This window comes from Juglans microcarpa x Juglans regia, chromosome 5D (assembly GCF_004785595.1).
Source record: "Juglans microcarpa x Juglans regia isolate MS1-56 chromosome 5D, Jm3101_v1.0, whole genome shotgun sequence".
In the NCBI taxonomy this organism is placed as follows: Eukaryota; Viridiplantae; Streptophyta; class Magnoliopsida; order Fagales; family Juglandaceae; genus Juglans; species Juglans microcarpa x Juglans regia.
The window spans coordinates 33711048-33735186 of record NC_054602.1 but is presented as its reverse complement, the minus strand read 5'-3'; the positions used below and the strand labels follow the sequence as shown (position 1 = coordinate 33735186).

The 24139-nt window shown below is 33.3% G+C and overlaps 1 protein-coding gene across 1 annotated transcript; it reads right to left on the bottom strand.

Moving 5' to 3' along the window:
- Positions 1 to 16377: 16377 nt before the first annotated feature.
- LOC121264597 (trihelix transcription factor GT-3b-like) lies at positions 16378 to 17855 on the bottom strand. Its single transcript, XM_041167856.1, has 2 exons — positions 17324 to 17855; positions 16378 to 17162 (listed from the first exon to the last, which is right to left on the bottom strand). Exons 1-2 carry the CDS (start codon positions 17615 to 17617, stop codon positions 16608 to 16610), a joined length of 849 nt encoding a protein of 282 aa, XP_041023790.1. The 5' UTR covers positions 17618 to 17855; the 3' UTR covers positions 16378 to 16607.
- Between the last annotated feature and the right edge of the window lie 6284 nt (positions 17856 to 24139).

Sequence of the window (24139 nt, the reverse complement as noted above, 5' to 3'; positions counted from 1 at the left end):
CAAAAAGAAAGGTAAAGTCATATAGGTTCTATATATCATCATGATGATCTACAACGATGTTGTGATCATCTTTCAATAGAAATAAAAAAGAGTTGGAGAAATTCGTGTATATAATCAATATATATAGGTAGGTAAACGGGCTATATTTTTTTATTTAATGGTTTCAAACTCCAATCCTCCATTTTAATACATGAGTTGAAGTAATTACTTACAACCATGCAGCCTAAAACATTGACAGCTCAAATCACCATATAATATATATATGTGTGTGTGTGTATGTGTGTGTATAAAAAACTAATTGACAAGCATGCATACATGTAGAACAACTTCATCTTTTACATCATCAAATTAAACCATGTGAGTAGTCAATGCGTTTGGAGTAGTACTCATGTAGTAGTTTGTTATTTTCAGTGATAAAATCTAAATGTATATTGTCACTTGAATTTGAATATATATATATATATATATATATTATCTTCTTTTTTTAACTTAGGTATTAGCTTAATATATAAAACTATATATTTGAGAATCTATAGGGATAATATTAATGGAGATCCTAATTCTTCTACGCGCATGGATTGAAAACCTTTCATATTGTAATAATTATTATATGGGTCTTATTGGACTTGTGAAGGTAATACCCAATAAACTTATGCAGAAAGGCGGAATTTTCAAATCCACGTTTCTTGCCTTCTCACAAATTAAGGGCCCAGTCCCGGTCCCCATCCATCCGACCAAAACACAATTTATATATATACCAGTAAGGGTGCTACGTGCAAGACACGTATGCCCCCTACACGTAGCCCCCGTTTGGAAGAAAATTTCTGACCTAATAACAATATGTTATGTCATTTGAGGAAGAAAAAGAAGAAAAATGTATGATTTAAAAACATTATCGTCTCATAACGACATTTATAGAAAAAGCATTACAAAAGTTCTTCAAATGTAGATTTTGAAGAACTGTATATACAGCTAACACATATCTAGCACATATCTAAAAAGTATCACAGAGACTCTTCAAAGGTAGGTTTTGAAGAATAATATATACAATACGAAAGTTTTATTAAGCTAACAAAATGTTGTTTTTGCAGTTTGAGGGAAATATATACATCCGGAACTCATGTTAACCACAAAAAAATTACTTATTTACGACTAGTTAATTCTAGCAAAATGACTATTTGTAACTAAAATTAGTTACACATAATTTTTTAATTGCAATAAATTGATCACAAAAGTCTATTTTTCTTATAGCGTTGTTATTTCAGTCACTGGATGGATAGACAACACATTAAATTTTTTGATGGCATAGCTTTAAAAAGGTTGTTATAATTTATAATGTTTTAAATTTTATATAAGAATTTTATACACATATAAATGAATCCCAATAGAAATTCACTATTCATCACCTAACATCACTATTCATCACTTGGATGTATTCATCTCATTTGTTCCTTCAAATGCAGGTATTATATATATTTGAAAGCCAACCTAATTTAGTAAACTTTAAAGATGGAATGAAAATATCAAACCTGATATTTCTTCCTCACGAAATGGAGATTGTAGGAAAGTAGGAATTACCTAACCGTCTGAACTATACAATGTAAAGGAAAAAACTAAATATGTAAGGGAAAAAAAATTCTCTATCTGAATCTTCAAGCATAACAGCGTCGTCGGGGTCTGCATGGCCACAGTCAACGTCTCCGGCCAGACGGCAATGGCGTTCCCTCATCTTCCACTAACAACAGGTACGACTGTCCTTCTCTCTGTGTTGACTTCAGTCTCCGCCGCTTCTGATGGCCTCGAGAGATCCTACAGTAAGTCTTGTGTTTCATCTATCTCTTTCTCTCTCTGTCACTTTATCCCACTTAGATCTAACTTCTTTGTCACTTTATCTCACTCTTTCTGCTCTCCTTTCTATGCAGTCAATATTTCACCAACAGCCATTGTCATGCTCCACAAGATCTCATAAAAATGGTCTCTGATGTCAATGGTAGGGATGTAATCGGTCCGATCCGGTCCGGTCTGTTTTGGACAAAATTTAAGATCAAATCAGTATGTACCAATTTTACATTTTTGAAAATCGATTACGCACCAGTTATCCTCCTAAACTGGTACCTCCGGTTTTACCGATTCGGTTCGGTCCAATTTTTCGATTTTAATAAAATGTAAATTTGTCATAAAAAATTTGTTTATAAAAAATTAAAAATTAAAAAATCTGCTTTAAAAAATCTATTACTATTTACAAAATTTGCTTTATAAAAAAAATCTGCTATAAAAAATCTGTTACAAAAATTTATCTAATAAATTAGAAATTTAATTATATGCAGATGTTAGTCATTAGTTAATGGTGAATTGATGATATATTAATTAATTGATATTCATATCATACAATATAGAAATGTATTTATCAAAATTAATATATATTATAATACTAAATATCTATAGACTATACCAATACTAATACTAATACTAATACTAATATTATATATTATACTAATAGTGACAATAATACTTTATAAAGTTATCGTAATATTAATACTAACACATTAAATTAACTATACTATTATACATATATTATTCTATAACTCTTATAATATATTAATATATACTAATACTATATATTATACTATTATAGTGTTACTACTACATATAATGTGTGTATATATATATATATATATTATAGTGATATAGTGATACTAATACTATATGTTATACATTATGGAATATTGAAATAGATATTATATATTATATAATAATACATTGATACTAAATTATTACTAATACTATATACTATACTAATAGTGATATTAATACTATATAATAATATATGGTCATAGTGATGTGACGACCCGACTCCCACGTACAAAAATAAGGGAATCGTGACGTCAGGATGGTGACAACACGGTCACGCATCCCAACGAAATGTGCTCAAATATGTGTGCAACATGCAAAGGTGCATAATAAAAGTCGCAGCGGATAATATAAATAAGTCAACTAAGTACCAGAAATTTAAATACAAATATTCAACACAATTTATCTTTAAAAATTATACAGTCATCCCAAATATAATACAAAAGGTAAATACAGTAATTGATAAAAACATAACTCACTAAACAGGAGCAATCCCAGATCACTCCTCCAACGGAGCCAAGCTAAGGCTCGTCATCATCATCTGCATCAAAATCTGCGATACCATAAAATGGTACCACAGGTAAGTATAAACCAAACAACTCTCGGGATAAAAATACATTAATGCAACCAACAATATGACAAAATACATTTGGTCATAAAATACCATTTTTTCCAGAAAAATGATTATTTCCAACACACGCCGAAAATCCTATTTTGGCCCAAAAATATAGTTTGTCATTTTCCCAGAAAATGATTCACACAAACAACTCATTTATCGGACACTGTAGGCGGGAATCGCAGGCGGGACTCTACCACCGTCCCTGTTTACCACCATCCCTACCGCGTGCACCGTAGGCGGGAATCACAGGCGGGACACAACCACCATCCCTGCTTACCACCATCCCTATCGCGTGCACCGTAGGCGGGAATCGCAGGCGGGACTCTACCACCATCCCTGCTTACCACCATCCCTGCTTACCACCATCCCTACAGTTCCTTTACACACAATGAATACTTAACAGAGCACTGTAGGCGGGAATCACAGGCGGGACACAACCACCATCCTTGCTTACCACCATCCCTACAGTCTCTTTTCCTTTTACTCACATGAGAATCCAATTCCAATAAACACATGAACATGTATGCAATCATGCGAAAACCCAGTTTTCTTTACAAACATGATCATGAGTGCAATATGCGATGTACATGAACAAGCCATAACTAACAACCAACAACCACAATTCACAATGCAAACAAACACACAACTCCGTCCACAATCCATCCGACTCCCGAAACTCCTCGGACTCAGTCCGGCAAAACAAACCAATTCACAGATAATATGTGTTAGTGCAAAAATATATTTAAATCACGAAAGTTCTTAAGGAAAATACTTACATGCAATATAACAATTTCCGAAGGATCACGAAGTTGAAAAAGGCGACCTTTGAGCAACACCACAGTGTAAAATACACTGTGGCCGTGGGTCACAAATACCAACTTTCAAACGGAGGCAAATGAGGACCCAAGATTGATAGGGTAGGGCCTAGGGAGGTCGGTGAAGCCAATGGTGGTGGTGGTTTGCCGTGGGTGGCGGCGGAATGGGCGGTAGAAGACCAAAATGCCCAAATCGAAAATGTAGATGGTGGAGCTTCACCGGTGGCGGATCGGAGCTGGGGTTGGGTCCAATGGGTTGCCAAGAGGTCGGGGATGAAGTGGTAGGAAGATGGTGGCCAATGGCGGTGCGACGGCGGCGCAACGGCGGAAAGAGTGCCGCGGCTTCGTGGGGGCTAACAGCGGCACGAATGGAGGTGATATTGGTGGGGTAGGACGGCCGGCGGCAGGGGAATGCAAGGGACCGGGCGGTGTCGACCACCGCCGACGAACAGCGGCGCTGGGAGGGGACGTTAGAAACGGGCAGAGGAGAGGAGAGAGAGAGATCGCGCGGGAGAGAAGAAACCGAAGGAAAATAAGGAGAAAAAGAAAAAAAAGAGGAAAAGAAAAGGAGAGGAAAGAAAAAGAGGGAAAAAGAAATGAGGTCCAATCCTCATAATTTGGGTCACAAAAATGATCCAACGGAAACGATTTTAAAACCACAAGTTAAATAAAATAATTTAAACGTAATGGTAAAGTCAAACTGAAATAATTAAATCCCACGGTAATTAATTTAAATATTAAAAGCAATTTAAATGCATAACAATAAATAAATATTAAGAAAGCACATAAAAATAATTTTCACCAAATTAAAATCATAGAAATAAACTCACTAAAAATCCAACCAATTTTAAAATAAGAGGATAAATTTTTTATTACATAAAAATAATTCCTTCAGTAAAAATACACTAAAATAAGGGGTGTTACATCCTCCCCCCTTAAAAAAAAATTTCGTCCTCGAAATTTGTAGGGCCAAACATCACTCTAAAGCAGGATACCAAATACAACCAGAACACTCTTAAGAAAATCACACAACCTCCAACACCCAACGGGCATGGGTACAGCTTGTATAACTTTCCAAAACCCAAGAATAAACCACACATGGCATCCATTACGAAAGGTAAGATTAGACCCATACCTGCCATAACTCCAGCGTCCTGAGTCCCTGGAATCTCGTCGCCAGCACTACCAGGAGTCACCGCATACACCCGAGCCTGAACTAGTTGCCTCTGATTAGTCCTACCACCGCGATGACCACCCTGATTTCCTTGGGTCCAATTAGGGCACTCACGAGCAAAGTGCCCTGTCTGACCACACTCAAAGCACTGGTTCCAACCCTGACGACACTCGCCCTCGTGGGCTCTATTACATCTACCACAAACTGGAGCTCGGCCCCCAATACGTATACCGGAAGCTGCCTGCGCTCTGGCCCCGATCCTTTGCACAAACTTCTATGGCGACCCGGAGCTGCTCCCTTCACCATCAACGTTCAGTCGCTTCTTACCCGGAGGGGAGCCTACCACAGCACCTCGCTCTCGCTCAGCAATTGAGGCCACATTGACCAACCTCTGAAAGTTCTGAATTTCCAGGCATGCGACCTGCCTGCGGATTTGAGGGCGCAACCCTTCTTGGAAACGTTCAGCCCGCATCTCTTCCGTAGCAATGAGGTGAGGAGCGAACCGTCCAAGCTCCATAAATTTCCTTGCATACTACTCGACAGTCATGTCTCCTTGAACCAAATTATTGAAATCCCGAGCCATTTGCCGTCTCACCGAAACAGGAAAGAATCGATCATCAAATTCTTTCTTAAAACGCTGCCAAGACACAGCAGCCAAGGATCCCAACTCCATCTCTAAAAGTGACCGCTTGGTCTCCCACCAATTTGCCGCTTCACCTTGCAGCATATAGCTCCCATATAATACTCTCTGGGCCTCAGTGCATCCACAGACTTCAAACGTTCTTTCCAGATATTGAATCCACCTTCTAGCCCGTAATGGATCCTCTTCACCAGAAAAAGCAGGGGTCCTATGCGCTAAGAAGCGCTCATAGGTGCACCCGGCCTGCATCGCCCTGTACTGCTCTCCTTGCTGTGGACGAAAATTCTGCTGAAGAAACTCCGTCATCCTATTCAACGCCCTCGCCATGGCATAATTTCCATCACCCCTCGGTAATTCATCCTCGGGCTCATTAGCTTGCCTTCTTAGTCGTACCATTTTCCTGCCATAGCGTAACCCTTAACCCCACTATCAGCTTAAAACAAACTAAAAATATAATTATAGTAAAATAAATTAAAATACAACAATATCACATAAAATAAAATAAAATAAAACCAACAAAATAAAATATGATAAGACAAAAGGAATAAAACAAATGAAATAGTACACAAGAAAATAATTGAAACAAGTAAAATTGCCTGCCATATAATAAAATAACTAAATAAACAAAAATAAGATAAATAAACAAACAATTAACGTACAATAAAGTAAATAAAATAAATTAAAATAATATATTCCCAACAAAATAATTTCAAATCAAAATTTTAAAATTTTCTGATACTACACCTATGGGACATGTGGTTTTACTCAGAGCTGAACTGCTCTGATACCACCTGTGACACCCCGACTCCCACGTACAAAAACAAGGGAATCTTGACGTCAGGATGGTGACAACACGGTCACGCATCCCAACGAAATGTGCTCAAGTGTGTGTGCAACATGCAAAGGTGCATAATAAAAGTCGCAGCGGATAATATAAATAAGTCAACTAAGTACCAGAAATTTAAATACAAATATTCAACACAATTTATCTTTAAAAATTATACAGTCATCCCAAATATAATACAAAAGGTAAATACAGTAATTGATAAAAACATAACTCACTAAACAGGAGCAATCCCAGATCACTCCTCCAACGGAGCCAAGCTAAGGCTCGTCATCATCATCTGCATCAAAATCTGCGATACCATAAAATGGTACCACAGGTAAGTATAAATCAAACAACTCTCGGGATAAAAATACATTAATGCAACCAACAATATGACAAAATACATTTGGTCATAAAATACCATTTTTCCCAGAAAAATGATTATTTCCAACACACGCCGAAAATCTCATTTTGGCCCAAAAATATAGTTTGTCATTTTCCCAGAAAATGATTCACACAAACAACTCATTTATCGGACACTGTAGGCGGGAATCGCAGGCGGGACTCTACCACCGTCCCTGTTTACCACCATTCCTACCGCGTGCACCGTAGGCGGGAATCACAGGCGGGACACAACCACCATCTCTGCTTACCACCATCTCTATCGCGTGCACCGTAGGCGGGAATCGCAGGCGGGAGACTCTACCACCATCCCTGCTTACCACCATCCCTACAGTTCCTTTACACACAATGAATACTTAACAGAGCACTGTAGGCGGGAATCACAGGCGGGACACAACCACCATCCCTGCTTACCACCATCCCTACAGTCTCTTTTCCTTTTACTCACATGAGAATCCAATTCCAATAAACACATGAACATGTATGCAATCATGCGAAAACTCAGTTTTCTTTACAAACATGATCATGAGTGCAATATGCGATGTACATGAACAAGCCATAACCAACAACCAACAACCACAATTCACAATGCAAACAAACACACAACTCCGTCCACAATCCATCCGACCCTCGAAACTCCTCGGACTCAGTCCGGCAAAACAAACCAATTCACAGATAATATGTGTTAGTGCAAAAATATATTTAAATCACGAAAGTTCTTAAGGAAAATACTTACAGTGCAATATAACAATTTCCGAAGGATCACGAAGTTGAAAAATGCGACGTTTGAGCAACACCACAGTGTAAAATACACTGTGGCCGTGGGTCACAAATACCAACTTTCAAACGGAGGCAAACGAAGACCCAATATTGATAGGGTAGGGCCTAGGGAGGTCGGTGAAGCCAATGGTGGTGGTGGTTTGCCGTGGGTGGCGGCGGAATGGGCAGTAGAAGACCAAAATGCCCAGATCGGAAATGTAGATAGTGGAGCTTCACCGGTGGCAGATCGGAGCTGGGGTTGGGTCCAATGGGTTGCCAAGAGGTCGGGGATGAAGTGGTAGGAAGATGGTGGCCAATGGCGTTGTGACGGCGGCGCAACGGCGGCGCAACGGCGGAAAGAGTGTCGCGGCTTCTTGGGCTTCGTGGGGGCTAACGGCGGCACGAACGGAGGTGATATTGGTGGGGTAGGACGGCCGGCGGAAGGGGAATGCAAGGGACCGGGCGGTGTCGACCACCGCCGAAGGACAGCGGTGCTGGGAGGGGACGTTAGAAACGGGCGGAGGAGAGGAGAGAGAGAGATCGCGCGGGAGAGAAGAAACCGAAGGAAAATAAGGAGAAAAAGAAAAAAAAAAGAGGAAAAGAAAAGGAGAGGAAAGAAAAAGAGGGGAAAAGAAATGAGGTCCAATCCTCATAACTTGGGTCACAAAAATGATCCAACGGAAACGATTTTAAAACCACAAGTTAAATGAAATAATTTAAACGTAATGGTAAAGTCAAACTGAAATAATTAAATCCCATGGTAATTAATTTAAATATTAAAAGCAATTTAAATGCATAACAATAAATAAATATTAAGAAAGCACATAAAAATAATTTTCACCAAATTAAAATCATAGAAATAAACTCACTAAAAATCCAACCAATTTTAAAATAAGAGGATAAATTTTTGATTACATAAAAATAATTCATTCAGTAAAAATACACTAAAATAAGGGGTGTTACAAGTGATATAGTCATAGTGATATTAATATTATATATAGTTATAGTAATCTAGTTATAGTGAATCAGTGATTAGTATAACTATATAATAGTATTAGTATTAATATGACTATATATTAGTATTTGTTATAGTGATTTTAATTTAGTATAACTATATAATAGTATTAGTATAACTATCAATATAACTATATCACTAATAGTTATACTAATACTAATAGTATTAGTATTACTATATCACTATAGTATTATATAGTGATATAGTATTAGTATAACTACTAATACTATACTGATTTATATAATTCTTTATATATAGACTTCAAGTGGATTACTAATACTAGTATTAGTATTAGGGTATAAAATGTAATTAATATACTAATGTATATTAGTATTACTAATATATTATATATTTATCGAAAGGAATATGTTGAGAATTTTTTAGGCCATAAAATTTTATTAATATATATATTTTATGTTTAAAACATATGATCAAATAAATTTTCATGTTTAAGATTAAAATTTTATGTTATAAATTATAATAACATTATCTTATATATAATTATAATTTATATTATTATATATTTTTAATATAATATAAAAATATTATATATAATATTAAAAAAATTAATTTAAAATATATAATAGAGTAAACCGGTCTGGTCCGGTTCTAAAAAGCATAGAACCGGAATTGGATCGGTACTGGCCGGTTTTGGAACTAAGGGAACTGATTCCGGACCGGTCTGGTTCGGTCTGGTTCGGTCTGGTTTCTTGGTTAATTTTTACACCCCTAGTTAGTCAACAGACAAAAAAAAAGGTCGTGCGGTTTTGGGTCTAAAAATCCCTCATATCTCACTTCTCTATATTTCGTGATTACACTTAACATGTTTATTTTTTTTTTTAGATCAAAGTAAATATTACATATTGTGTTTGGTTGGATCTAATTTCATTTTGTAAAGAATGGTGTTTCTAAATCGTCTGATTGAACAATTTTTTTTTAGATATAGACATGTATTACAGATTGTGTTTGGATTTGGTTTGGCGTCATATATATATGGGTATGAATCTGTTTGCGATTTATCTCTTTGTTCGGATTTGTTTTGGTTTCGTGTAAATGGATATGATTTATTTAGTGAATTTGTATAAATTTGAAAGGATTGTGTTTGCTTCTGCCTTGCTTTCGTCTATGTGGGTATAATTATTTCTTTGCTAATAATTTATGTTTGGACTCATGCATATGAAGGAAACAGTTTCTGGAATGTTACAACGAAATAAGGACAAAACAGATAGGTAAAAGACAAAAAAGTCAGTCGGTGGAGAAGTAACCAAAACAGAACTAACGTAAATACGTCATAAAACCAGGGGCAAAATGGGAAAAAAATGTGAGACCAAAGCACTGTTCATCATGGATAAAGGTACAGTAAAATTACGTGCAGTCGTAAAAGTGTATAAATACCGTTCAATCACTTTAAAAAATAATAGAATTTATTATTAAATTATTTTTTTCATATAAATTTTGTATGTATTATTTTTTTAAAATAATTATGTATTATTTATATATTCACGATTATAATTATTATTTTTTTAAAAGTATTTATATATAAGAAGATATAGGTACGTACAGTCTAATGATTTGACCAATGGCCTTAAGAGCTGAAATCGAGCACAAATTCTCAAAAGTCAGCGGATGAAAAATCATGTCATGTAATGAATTCGAAAGGATCCACCTAAGTCCATTCACATTTGTCTCCACCAAGACAAACAGTGAGCCAACGTCTAAACTAGGTACGTACAAGTGAAAAGTGAAAGTAGAAAACAATATATTGTATAATAATATATTAAATAAAGTATATTTTTATAAAATTATATTATTTTTATAAGATATTTTATAAAAATATCTTTTATTTAACATATTGTTATATAATATATTGTATAAAATATTATAGATAAATCATTTTTTAAGTAGAAATATTCAAATTAAAAATTATTTATAATTAGATTGATGCATGATCGATGTCTCTCACGAATTACACAAATTTTAAATTTTATAAGGTTTTTATGGTAAAATTTGTAGTTATAAGTTTAACATGATATGGAGGCCTTTTTATGACGATGAATAGATGAACGATATAGGTAGCTAGGCCTTGTAATTCGATGAACGTTTCTCTGATTTAAGATCTCATTTGTTTTTATAAATAAAATGAAATGAGTTGAAATAAAAGTTAAAAATTGAATAAAATATTATTAGAATAATTTTTTAAATATTATTATTGTTTTAAGATTTGAAAAAGTTGAATTGTTTATTTTATTTTGAATCAGAATTTGAAAAAATTGTAATGATTAGATGAGATGTGTTGTTAAAACAAACAAGGCCAAATCTTGCTTATAAAAAGTAATCTTCTTTATATTTTTAAGTTTTTTCATTAAGCAATTTTAGATTTTATCGTAATCACATTTGGAATAATACGATGGATATATATAATGTAAATATGAGTTTAATTAATATCCTAAGAGCTAATTAATCATGTCACGAAATTTCGAAACCAATTAATATGATTTAAGAATTCTAGTACACATGTAATACAATGTCATGCACGGTTTTTTCAAAGAATTAATTGTTATCTGGAATTGATAATTAATGTAATAGTTATTCTTCCTTGAATAATTAACCCAAAAATTATTGCCATGACTTAGTTAACCAAAGAGGAGAAAGTGTTATGTTGATGTTATGAATTAATTACTACCCAACTCCGATTAGACATTAACACACTACGATTAATAGACATTAATTAGTTCAAGAACTAATAATTACAATCCGATTTGATATTAATCATGACAATCCTTGACAACCGATCGAGCGTCAATTCCATTCAAACCAAGTAAAATGCTACACTTTCTTACGAAATCTTATACAAATTTCATTATGTATAAGACTAATATATATATATATATATATTGTGAATTTGTAAAGTCTATATATATATATATTATATAAATATCTGATCAAATATTAATTAATACTTGTGAAATGATACTACAAGAAAAATAAGTATTTGTAATCAATTATTTACAATAAGAATGATTATTTACGACGATACATACTTATTTTAACAGAAAATAGTCATTTCGTTGTAGCTATGTATAACAATGCTGATTAATTTGAAATCTTTCATATGATTATGTTCAAATTAATGGCCGGAATCTAAATAATTTCTGAGTTACAATTAATTCTTGAACAATTGCAATGCCAAATTGCCAATTACCGGGTTAAATTTCGGCTTTTATGGTACCTTGTTAAATCTTCACCATTTAGTTTGAATATTATGCTGGTAAATTCGGCCACCCGCCATCTGTTGGACACGGAAATTGACATTTCCCACAGGTTTCGATCCCCATTGTTTTCCCACAGCTCATGGCCTAGTCTTGAGATATAGCTTGCTTCGATCGCATGGTACCTTATAAATAAAACCTATATACTAGAGCTAGGACCCAAAAGAATAAGAGTGGGTTACTATGCCGCCTCACTCTTACTGCTTGGCGTGCTATTTAGTGGTTTTGTTTTTTTTTTCATTTTTTTTAATACATTTAAATATTTTTAAAAAATAAAAAAATATATCAATACATTTAAAATCACTTCCTTAACTACTAAGTAAAAAAAAAAAAAAAAATTTGACCAGCGATCAAATTAAATGGTCGTAATGGGACAGTATAGTAGACTTTCTCAAATAATAATTAAAAATATCTAGACTGCTAACTAATCCAAATCATTATATAGAACAGATTCAATAAAATGACAAAAAAAAATTAGAAAAATACTCTAATTATAAAGTGATTACATAAAGTAATTCTATAAATTAATATGATTTGATGTGATTCGTTATATTATAAAATTATTTTTATTATAAAATAAATTTAACAGATTATATAAAATTACGTTAATTTATAAAAAAAAAAAAATTTGGATGCAATAATCCTCAAAAAATTATGAAAAACAAAAAATGTCGGAGAACTTACCAGCACCAGCCAAAAATATCTGTCGGTGCGAGCATTTTGTACAAGAACTTTTGTCAAAGACGCGCTTGTGTGTCTGCTTGCATAGCTCTAGCTGGACCTCACTTCTCGCGGCTAAACTCAACTCACTTGACACATAGGTAATTCAAACTTATCTTAATTTATTTTATTTAATTATTATAATTATTTTAAATTTTAATATAAAATATAATAATTAATTCAATTTTTTAAATTTTAAAATAATAATAATATTAAAAAATAATATTTTAATAATATTTTATTTAATTTTTAATTTTTATCTCAATTCAACTCAACTCAATTCAATTCAATATCTAAACGCAACCAAGTGACTCAGTTAAGAAGTGATTGGTATAAAGGCAGTGCCATTGGTAGTTAGAGCTAATTGGAACACTTAACAATATAGATATAAAGAGATATTATAATATAATTGTATGTGATAAGTTAAATCTATTTTATAATAAAATAATTTTATAATTTAATATATCACGTAATTAAGTCAATTAAATTTTATTTTTTAAAATCTATTTCTCGTGTCTAATTAAATATTGTACGTACGTACGTGTGCTCAGTGCTCGTGCACTTCCTAAAAGATCACAAAAGGAGGATTAAAAGAAAGTTCGATGGGGGCAATTCGGCTTTTCTCTGAGGAAAAAGAAAATATAAAAAGGTTTAAGTAGTACTATCTAGATCTCATGAAAAGTAGGGTGTCGAGGCCGGGGAAGCTGTGATCGGGGGGGCCAGGGTACTGCATGGCCGGTGGGGTGCATGGCGGTGGTAAAACGCGCGAAACCATGCAAAGTTCATAATATTGTTGGCGTTAATTAATTAGAATATTAAAGTATGTGAACAAAAAGGGTGTTCTCTCATTAAAACATGGAGAAAAGAAAGGAAAAAAAAAATAAAATACAAGAAATCTACATATTAATTATATAAAAGGCCAGACGTTTCACATGCTTCAATAAATAAACATTTAGGAAAGGTTTAGAGAGTGAAATAAGAATTTTATATTTTATTTTAGTATTTAAAATATTATATTTTAATATTATTATTGTGTTGAGATTTGAAAAAGTTGAATTGTTTATTATATTTTATATGAAGATTTGAAAAATGTGTAATGATAAAATGAGATGAAAATTTTGTATTGTTTATTCTCTCATTAAATTAAAAATTAAAAATTACATGAATATTAATTTTAATCGAAATGCATGGTCGGCGCGCAATTAATGCATCCTTAAATTAATGGAAGATTTTAATCAAAGCAAGTTTGTTTGCAAGACCATTGTCATTAAATATTAGTACAGCAACTACAACAGCAAGACATGATTAGTGGCACTCTTTGACTTTGATTTAAAAAGATAAAATATTTTACCGTTTTATCTTTGCATACGATCAGGTGCCGGCCTGGCAATTATTTTTTTTTTAATATATATATCATGATGCAGGTAATTAGAAAATAACTCAATCAAGTATAGTATATGATATATAATCATGAACACATATATACCGTCGATCGAACGAACATAAAAAAAATGATAAAAAAAAGGAAATTATATTCTTTAATTTCTAAAATCAAGAAGTTTATTAATTTATTTAATTAATGGAGGGCCAAGAGCAACTTCAAATTAATTAATAAAAACATAAATGGAAAAGCTCGCTAGCTCTTGATCAGAGATCGATATATATATATACACACACATACACAATGAGGGCGTAACTCCAAATGATCAGCGAATTAAAGATTATTATATACAACGTACGTAATAAATAAATAAATAATAGAAGCTAGCACAATGAAAAGGATTGTATATATACCAGTTCATGGATAGTACCGATCATGAACAGCTGATAATGATATATATGACAAAAAAAATACAAAGAAACTAAATATTATTAATATTGTAAATACACAAAAATCCTAATGCGTACGTACGTACTTGTAGCTAGATCAATACTTTCAAGAATATTAATTCCCTGTAATAAGTTTCATATTAATTAATCATCCTGCAGGCAATTACTTGATGATCAATACGCGTATATAGATAGCTAGCAAAGAAACAATTGTATTAACGTACATATATATATGATCTAATTTTATTTTCTTTAATTTTCAAGTAAGAAATTATTTTTTATATGAAGTACGCATGAGATCAAAATAATTTATCTCGTATATAAATTAATTATAAGCATCGAGATCATACACACAGATATTCAAATACATGATTCCAAAATATTTTAGCAGAAATTATTGATCACAAACTCAGAAATATTGTCTCCAGCGAAGCCTATCAAGATAGCCTTGCTAGCTCTGTGTGTGTGTGTGTGTGCATGATTCACACACAGCAGCTGGCTGCATGACAACGACTAGATCGATCTAGCTATATGTTTCATATATACGAAACTATTCTAATTCTTAGCATCCTTCCCTTCCTATTTCAGATCTCCCATGAAGAATTAACGAAGCTTAAAATTACACACAGACATATATATATACACACACACGGAGAGAGATATATGTATCGAAGATCTGGATATATGCATGACATACAGACCCAAGCAAAATAAAACATTACTCACAATCAGGGCTCGTTTAATTTGGATTACAAAAATCATCTCATCTTATTTTATCTTATCATTTTAATTTTTTTAAATTTTCATACAAAATAAAATAAACGGATCAATTTTTTCAAATCTAATAATAATAATTATTATAATATATTCTAACAAGATAACATCCATCTTTGTGTTAATCTTTTCGGGTTATTGAAGATCAGCTTCCTTCCATTGTGATCATGACTTTCAACGCAATTACAGCTGCCAGATTACTAGCTAGCTAGTATTAACCACCATGCATGTGTCGATTAGCAAACAGAACCAATTGATCTGATAGTAGTACTACTACTGACTCTGAAATGAAAATGCTTATTTCGACCCATGAAAAGCTAGAAATGATCAGAAACTACAAAATAAACAAAGATCAATGTATATATAGGACAATATTTTCATAACTATTCTGGCCATAACTTTCAAAGATAATTTCTATTCGGCTAATTTCTAGGTTTTGATGGCTAAAAAGTAATATAAAACAGTACTAGTACTTATCAGGGACTAGCAGCACCACAAAATACCTAATAAGAGCGAGATATATCTTTGTATATATAATTAGTTTGTCTGCAAGACTGCATCCAAGTGAAAAGTATGCCGTACGACTAACATTGATCAAGAAGGACTGAACGTGCATCATATATAGTGGAATGCTATGTTCTTACTTATTACCTCGGACGTGTGCTAATGTTTCGAGGTTTTTACTCAGCTAAATATGTGTATAAATTGTGTTGTTTTATCCAGATCAGCACTAAATTAACAAGAAATCGGTGCTTTTATTTTATGATCGCATTAATTTAAAGTGTATGGGAGCTAGCTAGCTTTTGGTGATGATCTAATTCTCTGAAAGATAGATATAATATTTAATAGAACTGAATGATTTAGATCGATACTAATTCGGAGATCATCAGCGAAACAAATAAATAAAAAGATGAAAATGTTATCTTTTCTGGTGAATATTTATGCCAAAGAATCCTCAGTAGTGGGCAATACAGTAGGAGATCATAATAGATGATAAGCCATTATAAGAACCACAACATATCTCCAACATGAGATCAGTTCCAAAGACAAACCTCTCAAGTCTCAAGAGAGGTTGCTTCGACCCAGTACTACTCCGATCGATGGAAAGAATAATGAATGAAGAAAGCTGAGTACTACATATCCTCTCGCCTGAGTTTGTTTAGCAGAGCTGTGATAAGAACGTCCCTCTTCTCGGCCCTAGCCTCCTCTCTCATCCTCCTTTGCTCTTCTCTCTCTCTCCATCTCTGCTCCATCATTATCCTCTCGCTTTCTAATGCTTCCATTGTCTGTCTCCACTCCATCTCCTTCAACCTTCTTTCGTTTTCCCTCGCATCGAATGCTTCTCTCCATTGCGCTTCCATTTGCATCTGTTGCTTCATGAAGTCATCCAATATCTCCCTCAAATCCTTGATATTTCCACTAATCCCACCACTGCTACTTCCAATATTAATATTGCTCTTGCTCTTTTTTATCTTCTTCCTGGAGCTACCGGCCTTCTCTCCCTCACTGTCCTCGTTATCTACCTCTTCGTCCGATGATAGATGGGCCGCTTTCTTCTTTGACCCGCTCGCTCCTACTTCCGCTTCAGTCCATAGCATTCTCTGCATCCTTCCAGCGAAAATCGCTTGAACTTCATTGTAAAATGGGAATTGTTGCCTCATCGGTTCAGCTTCCTTTGTCTCACACCCCTAAAAATGAAAAAACAAACCAAGAACGATTTACCAAAGCCATAAAACTGAACTGATAATAGTTTCCCTAATCCAGAAAGGGAAAGAAACAGAAAAACAGAAATCTTCAAAGCAATAAGTAGAGTTTCATTAAAGATTAACGTTTCTTGATATATAAGTACCTTATAACGTGTAACGAGGTTCTTCCACTTGCACTTGCACTGCTCAGCGCTGCGATTGTAACCCTTTTCTTTCATCTTTGTGGCAATAACTTCCCACAGAAGCTTATTCCTCTTCGTTTCCATGAAAGTTTGATCGAGCTCTGCTCGGATTATCAAAAACTCCTTTGTCTCGTGAATACTCCATTGAGGAAATCTATCACTCGCATCGACGTTAACACTGATATGATGCTGTTGTTGATGCTGATGCTGCTGATGAAGATGATGAGGACGAGGATGAAGAGGATGTCCCTCCATAACACCTACAAAATCAAGGAAAGCAAGTACAAGATTCAATTTTGCTGCAAAAGCTGTATTAGAGGAGAGAGAGAAAGACGGAAAGAGAAAGCTAGAGAGAGATTTATATCAGGTTGGTGTGAATAGCAGGTGTGAATCGTCAAAGAAGAAAAAGAAGAAGATTTTCTTGTTTCATAGGTGTCAAACGAAGCGTTTTTTTAATATTCGTTCCGATTTCTCAAAAAAAAAAAAAAACGACACAGAGAGAGAGAGTTTTTCTTCCATTCTTTCCTTCTAGTTATGAACAGTCTCCTCCCAGTCTCATCTGTCTACGCGGAAACACTCTCTCTCTCTCTCTCTCTCTCTCCTTTCTTTTTTTGTGTACATCCCCGTTTGTTCCCATTGCGTTTACGCGTCGTCACGCTTACGAGATATTGGGATTTTATTCACTGTGGCCAGTTCTACAAAGCATTCCTAGCGAACTACTCGTGTCATAGTTAATCAACCATGCATATATTATAGCACTTACTTATTTTTAAAAAATAGAAATAGAATGAAAATAGGAAATACTTTAATTATAAAAGGATTAGTAAAAGTAAATGTGGTACGGAATTGTAAAATTATTTTTATTATAAAATAGATCTAACAGATTTTATAAAAACATATTAATTTATAAATTTATTTTGTATAATCTATTTGTGTTTATAAAATTATTTAAACATTTTCATTTCTTAAAAGCTATTTTGGTCCTTTCTGCGACCACGAAGTTGACAAAAACCAGGCGATCTTAACGATCGATCGATCGATTTGATCCGGTTGGCCATGGAGCTCTGTTTTTTCATGTTTTTTACTTTCCTCCGATAACTTCAAGGTCAACAAGCTTACTGTAAGTCTTTAACGAGCTCCCTAGACCGTCCATTTTGTTTAATCATTTACGCGGTTGTCTAATGTCCCACGTGATGCCTACCGTCTCCGTCCACGTGGCGTGCATGCAGAAAATTTCAAGCAGGAAAGCTTCGGACCCACGAGTCTTGTGGTTCACACTTGCCGCTTACGGCTTATTCTATTATATAGGCCTTCCCGGCCCAAACATTTGACCCCATTAATTAATGAATTAATCCTTTTTCAATATTAACAAATCGGCAAAACAGGATCAGAGTCGCTTTAAATAATTTTAAAATTAAATAAATAAATAATTTACTATAATTATTTTCATTAGTATAACCCTTTGACGGACTTCTAAGAAGGTATACATTTCCCATTAATTGGCTGGTAATCCATTAATATAATTACATTGACCCGTTAGATGAAATTCTATGTTGAGACCAGGCTCTATATCTTCCATATTAAGCTAGGATTACGTAAAGAGCAAGCATCGTGATTGACCTGTTCTCCTCTCTCTTCCAATATTTTACAGTGCACGTACGCATGCAACCTTGATTCACACAACTCTTCCGTCCTCCAGATGCCCGTCCAATAGGCTGGCCTCTCATTTATCTCCCAAGGCAGAGATATTTGATTTATTATTTATATATATGCCTCGGAAGAACTCCATTTGAGGAAAGTCAAGCACATGCATGACAGAGATTTGTCTTTTCTAGAATCCTCTGTTTCGTTTAGGGGATTTTAGGAGGTGACTATAGCTAGGTTACGAGGTAGGTAAGCAGAAAAAGAAATTAAGGTGGGTACGTAGAAACTAAGATATTTATACCTAGCTAATACATCAGTAGTGACGACCGACCTTAATTTATTCAAAACTACAGGAAACAAATTTCGAGAAATATATGCAATATGGTCTCAACAAGCACTAAACCAGTACGTATTCGCACCTTACTGGTTTCTAATTTATAGATCGGCTTAATTTATGTCATACGATTATTCTTCTTCTATTTTATATGTATCACGTCAAGTTATGTAAATTTCTATTTTTAAAATTTATTTATGATTAAAAAATTTATATATCTTTTAATTTCGACAGATGCTAAGTGGCTGTGGGCTGTGGCTGCTGGCAGCTAGCATGTGAAAGATCAAGAGAATGTTAGGTTTCTGCGCGCGCGTGCATGCGCGCAGTGCTTGTTGGGAGACTGTCTTTATTAATATGGTTGCTCCACGTACGCTATTATTTTGGGCTTAATATTATGCATGGCACCAATTTCAGGTCCTATGTTTAAATTAAGCATGCTGTATATATATATTATACGTTCCGCACGTATAAAGATTATTCATAGTACTAATTATAGATTGTACTTGGTTTATTGAAACACAGGTACTTATATATACATATATATATATATATATATTTTCATGTTCTGTTTCTGCATTGTACTCTTAAATATTAGTAATTAGTACTGCACTATTACTTAAAATCTGCTCGAAATTAATGAAAATATTCTATTGCACTAATTATTTTCTCGAAAATTTCCAAGCTGAAAATTAGTATAAATATTTTAAGTATTATAATACTTATAAAAATTTGCTCGAAATTAAAACTAATTAAAAGTCTGCATCATATATATTCAGCTTGGAAAATGCGTTCTCATGTGCTTAAATGTTTCTGCAGCGCAGTAGTACTACTACTACTAGTTGAGACCATGATATTGTAAGAGAGTTATGTCATATACTAGTTTCTGCGTTTGGTTTCCAAACTTAGTTGAGTTCAGTCTAACTTTAAGCTGAGTCTAACATCCAAATATCTAACTCTCAAATTATTAAACTCACATCAACTCAAAACCTTCTTACACATGGTACTCACAGACTTTTTTAACTTAAAACATCTTTATACGTGGGACCCACAACATTTTTTAATTTCTCATAAAAAGTACTAAATTCATCTTAACATCCAAACACACTTTAAACTTAGTTTAGATGGGCCCCACATAACTCATTCCTCTACTCCACTCACTACTATTCATAAAAAATTTAACTCAACTGAGCTCAGCTCAACATTCAAACGCAGCCTAAGTCTACAACAAAATCGGAAACAGATCTGAAATGAAATCACTACTAAACTAAGAAAATAGATGTCGGCCTAAAAAGGCAAAAATTAAGTACTCTTGTTAGCCAACAAAAGTTTTTTCAAGTTGGGATGTACTTATGCATTATTTTAATACCCTAAGCCAAAGTAATGAACTTATAATATTGACTGATTAAGTGCCACAATTAGTGCGTTAAATATTGCTAGTCTTTCCACTCAGTTGGGATGGACTTGCTTGGCTAGAAAATTAAGGGCGTACTCGGTCATGAGGATCGAAGGACCTCCTCAATTGCTACGATCTTCCTTAGTTTAGATGATAGTCCTAGGTTTGAATTACATATCTTCCTGATCAATCAGTTTGATCTTGCGTAGTCAAAATGACCAGCTTAATTCCTCGGTCGACTTGATGTTGTTTGGTCGAAATCATACCACAAATGCTCCGAATTTGAGCTGCCGGTCTTTCCTATCACTCCAGATGCTCTAGTGCGTTTGAATCATCACTTGAAATTCAGTTCGGCATCTGATTCTCACGTGTTAATAATACGAGTAATCAATGATTAAGTGGCGGCACTCAAGATGCATGAGTTCGACAGATTTCTATTACGATAAATCAGTCAAACCCAGCTCTGACCATGTTCCATCAATCACATTACAGGCCACGCTGAATATATATATATACGTAGTGGGAGGTAGAGTGCTTTTCATACAGAGCGGTAATTTACATACATACATACATACATATGTACACACATATATATCTTGAAATAAATTAATCTATATAAAGTGATGCATCTTTTTTCTGATGATGGTGCTTGAGACTATTTCTCCATCCCGACTAATCTCCCCTTCCACACTCACCTGTATTTTACTAATTAGCTAGCCACATCGAATTCTAGGGTGGCCCTAAGAGGATTTATAAGGGAAAGTGGAGTTTCAAATTCTTTAACTACAGGGTAGATGTTCCTAGTAAAGGCTCAACTTGCCACTTGAGTTTCCTTTGTAAAAGTTTAAACTTTAAAGTGATGTTTTAATTGTTACAAAGTTGCATAATCAAATTCCTATTATAAGATTGGTGTGTGTGCGCGCGCGTTTCATTTTTTTGTATAGGTATATATATATATATATATATATATATATATATATATATATATATAATAGATTATTGCAAATAAAGAACCTAATATACATAATATAATCTAGTCTTACTCTCATCTTATCACTATATTATATGCTGACACGCATTGGCTTATCAATCATTAAACCTTTTTTAAAAATTTTTTTTAAAAAAAAATAAGAACTAATATGAGGGTTGTCAGTCGTGTATACCCATCGATATGGTATGATGAGAGTGAAATGAGAGTATATTTTAGTATATGACATAACTCTCTTAAGAATATATACGAGTATGTAATTAGGATTTTCGCCTATCGCTTTGATATGATCATGTGGTATATATATTGAGGATAGTTTGACAACATAGTTATAATATATTATGGAGATCAAAATAAAGTGGATCTCATAATATTTACTTGAGTGTTTAATATTATTTGAAAAAATCACATGGACAATAGTAATTGCTATGCAGACCTTTTTTGTGTATATATAAGGAAGGTTTGGATACCAAAATTATCTCATCTCATTTTATGATTTCATCTATTTATTACAAATTGTTTAAATTTTTAAACAAAATGTAATAAATAATCCAACTTTTTCAAAATCAAAAATAAAAATAATATTCTAATAATATTTTTTCAATTTTCAACATTCATCTCAACTCATTCTATCTTAATTCATTGTCCAAAACTCCGCCCCTAACTGATCTCTCTGTCTCTATGCCCAAAGTGTAGGCCGGATCCAAATCCATATAAACCAATGTGAAAATTACAGTCAGCTCAAAGATTACCAAAGTGACCTATTCATAGTAAAAGAAGGGTCGGAAAATCGTTGTTAATCTTCCATGCTTGTGCTGCACGTACGTCTTCATGTAAACAAATCCAAGCCCATCGATTTTGCTCGATCAAGCGGTATGAGCTAGTGCTGCAAGATGAGGACGAATTTATAAAGTTCAAACGTCCTTTCTCACGGCCGGCCTAAAACAAAAGTAAATCACAAAAATAATTAATGATATTTCAATTTCAATTTTGCCTGCGGCATGCATTTTCGCTTGGCACGATGCCAGACTAGACGTCATCACCTGTGAAAATTTTGTGAAATCGCTAAATTAGATATTCCTTAGTTAATTAGGATTACCTAAATTTCTAATGCTTTAATAATTAGAATGCAGTACCGTACGTACGTCTTTGACCAAATGGAAGAAAACCTTTCACATGAAGACTATCAATTTAGGCGTGGTTGGTTAAAAATCTCTTATTTTATTATTATAATTTTTTTAAATTTTTATATAAAATAAAATAAATAATTTAATTTTTTTAAAATTTTAAAATAAAAATAATATTAAAAAATATATTTTAACAATATTTTATTTAACTTTTTAACTTTAATCTCAATTCATCTTATCTCTAAAAATAAACGAGATCATTTAAGAAAGAGTAGGGCTACTATACCGCCCCACTTTTATCGTTGGACGTGCTGTCTAGTGGTTTTTTTTTTCTTTTTTTTCATATTTTTTTAATACATTTAAATATTTTTAAAAAATAAAAAAATACATCAATACACTTAAAATCACTTTCTTAATCATTAAATAAAAAAAAAATTTACCAAAAATCAAATGGAGCGGTTAGGAGGCATAATAATTTTATTCTTTAGAAAAATGGGTTATGAATTTACCTCTAATTTTTCATAATTAATATATCAACGTTTTCTATGTTTTCACAATTTTTTTCGACAAATCTTATTTAACTATTCTAATTTTTTTAAACTCTTATATAAAATAAAATAAATATTAATTTAATTTTTTTCAAATTTTAAAATAAAATTATATTAAAATATATATTTTAATAATATTTTATTTAATTTTTAATTTTAATCTTCAACTCGGCTCATTTTTCCTCATTTTATTTGCAACAACAAACGAGGAAATCCTACAGACCGAAGAATTAGTTCATGATATCGCTTTGTTTTTGCTTGCTACTTGAATGATCATCTGTATTACTTTGCTAATTACTTCGTCAAAAAGAGAAAAAAATAAAAAGAAAATTAGGTACGTACAGTTTTACGAGGACGACAGAGCTGTAACAAGAAAAAAAAAAAACATTATCTTTAATTGGAATGACATGCACCAGGCCACTCCATGATTGCGAATGAATGAATATGATTGATTGGAAAGTTTCAAAATCGGTTCAATCAGAGCAAACAAAATAGATGACGAATTGGATTACGTGTCAGTATAGCTAAGACGTGCATTACCACCGAAATTCACATTTAATTGATCAGGCACCATACAACATGGATTGTTTGAGCTGGCACCATCATTTTCAGGGCAGGAAAATATATGGAGACCAAAATATGAAAGAGATCAGAGGCAAAAAGCTTTCAAATCCAGATCATGCGTGACAAATTAATACAAATCGAGAAACATACAACATTCATTGATCGTAGTCATACAAAGT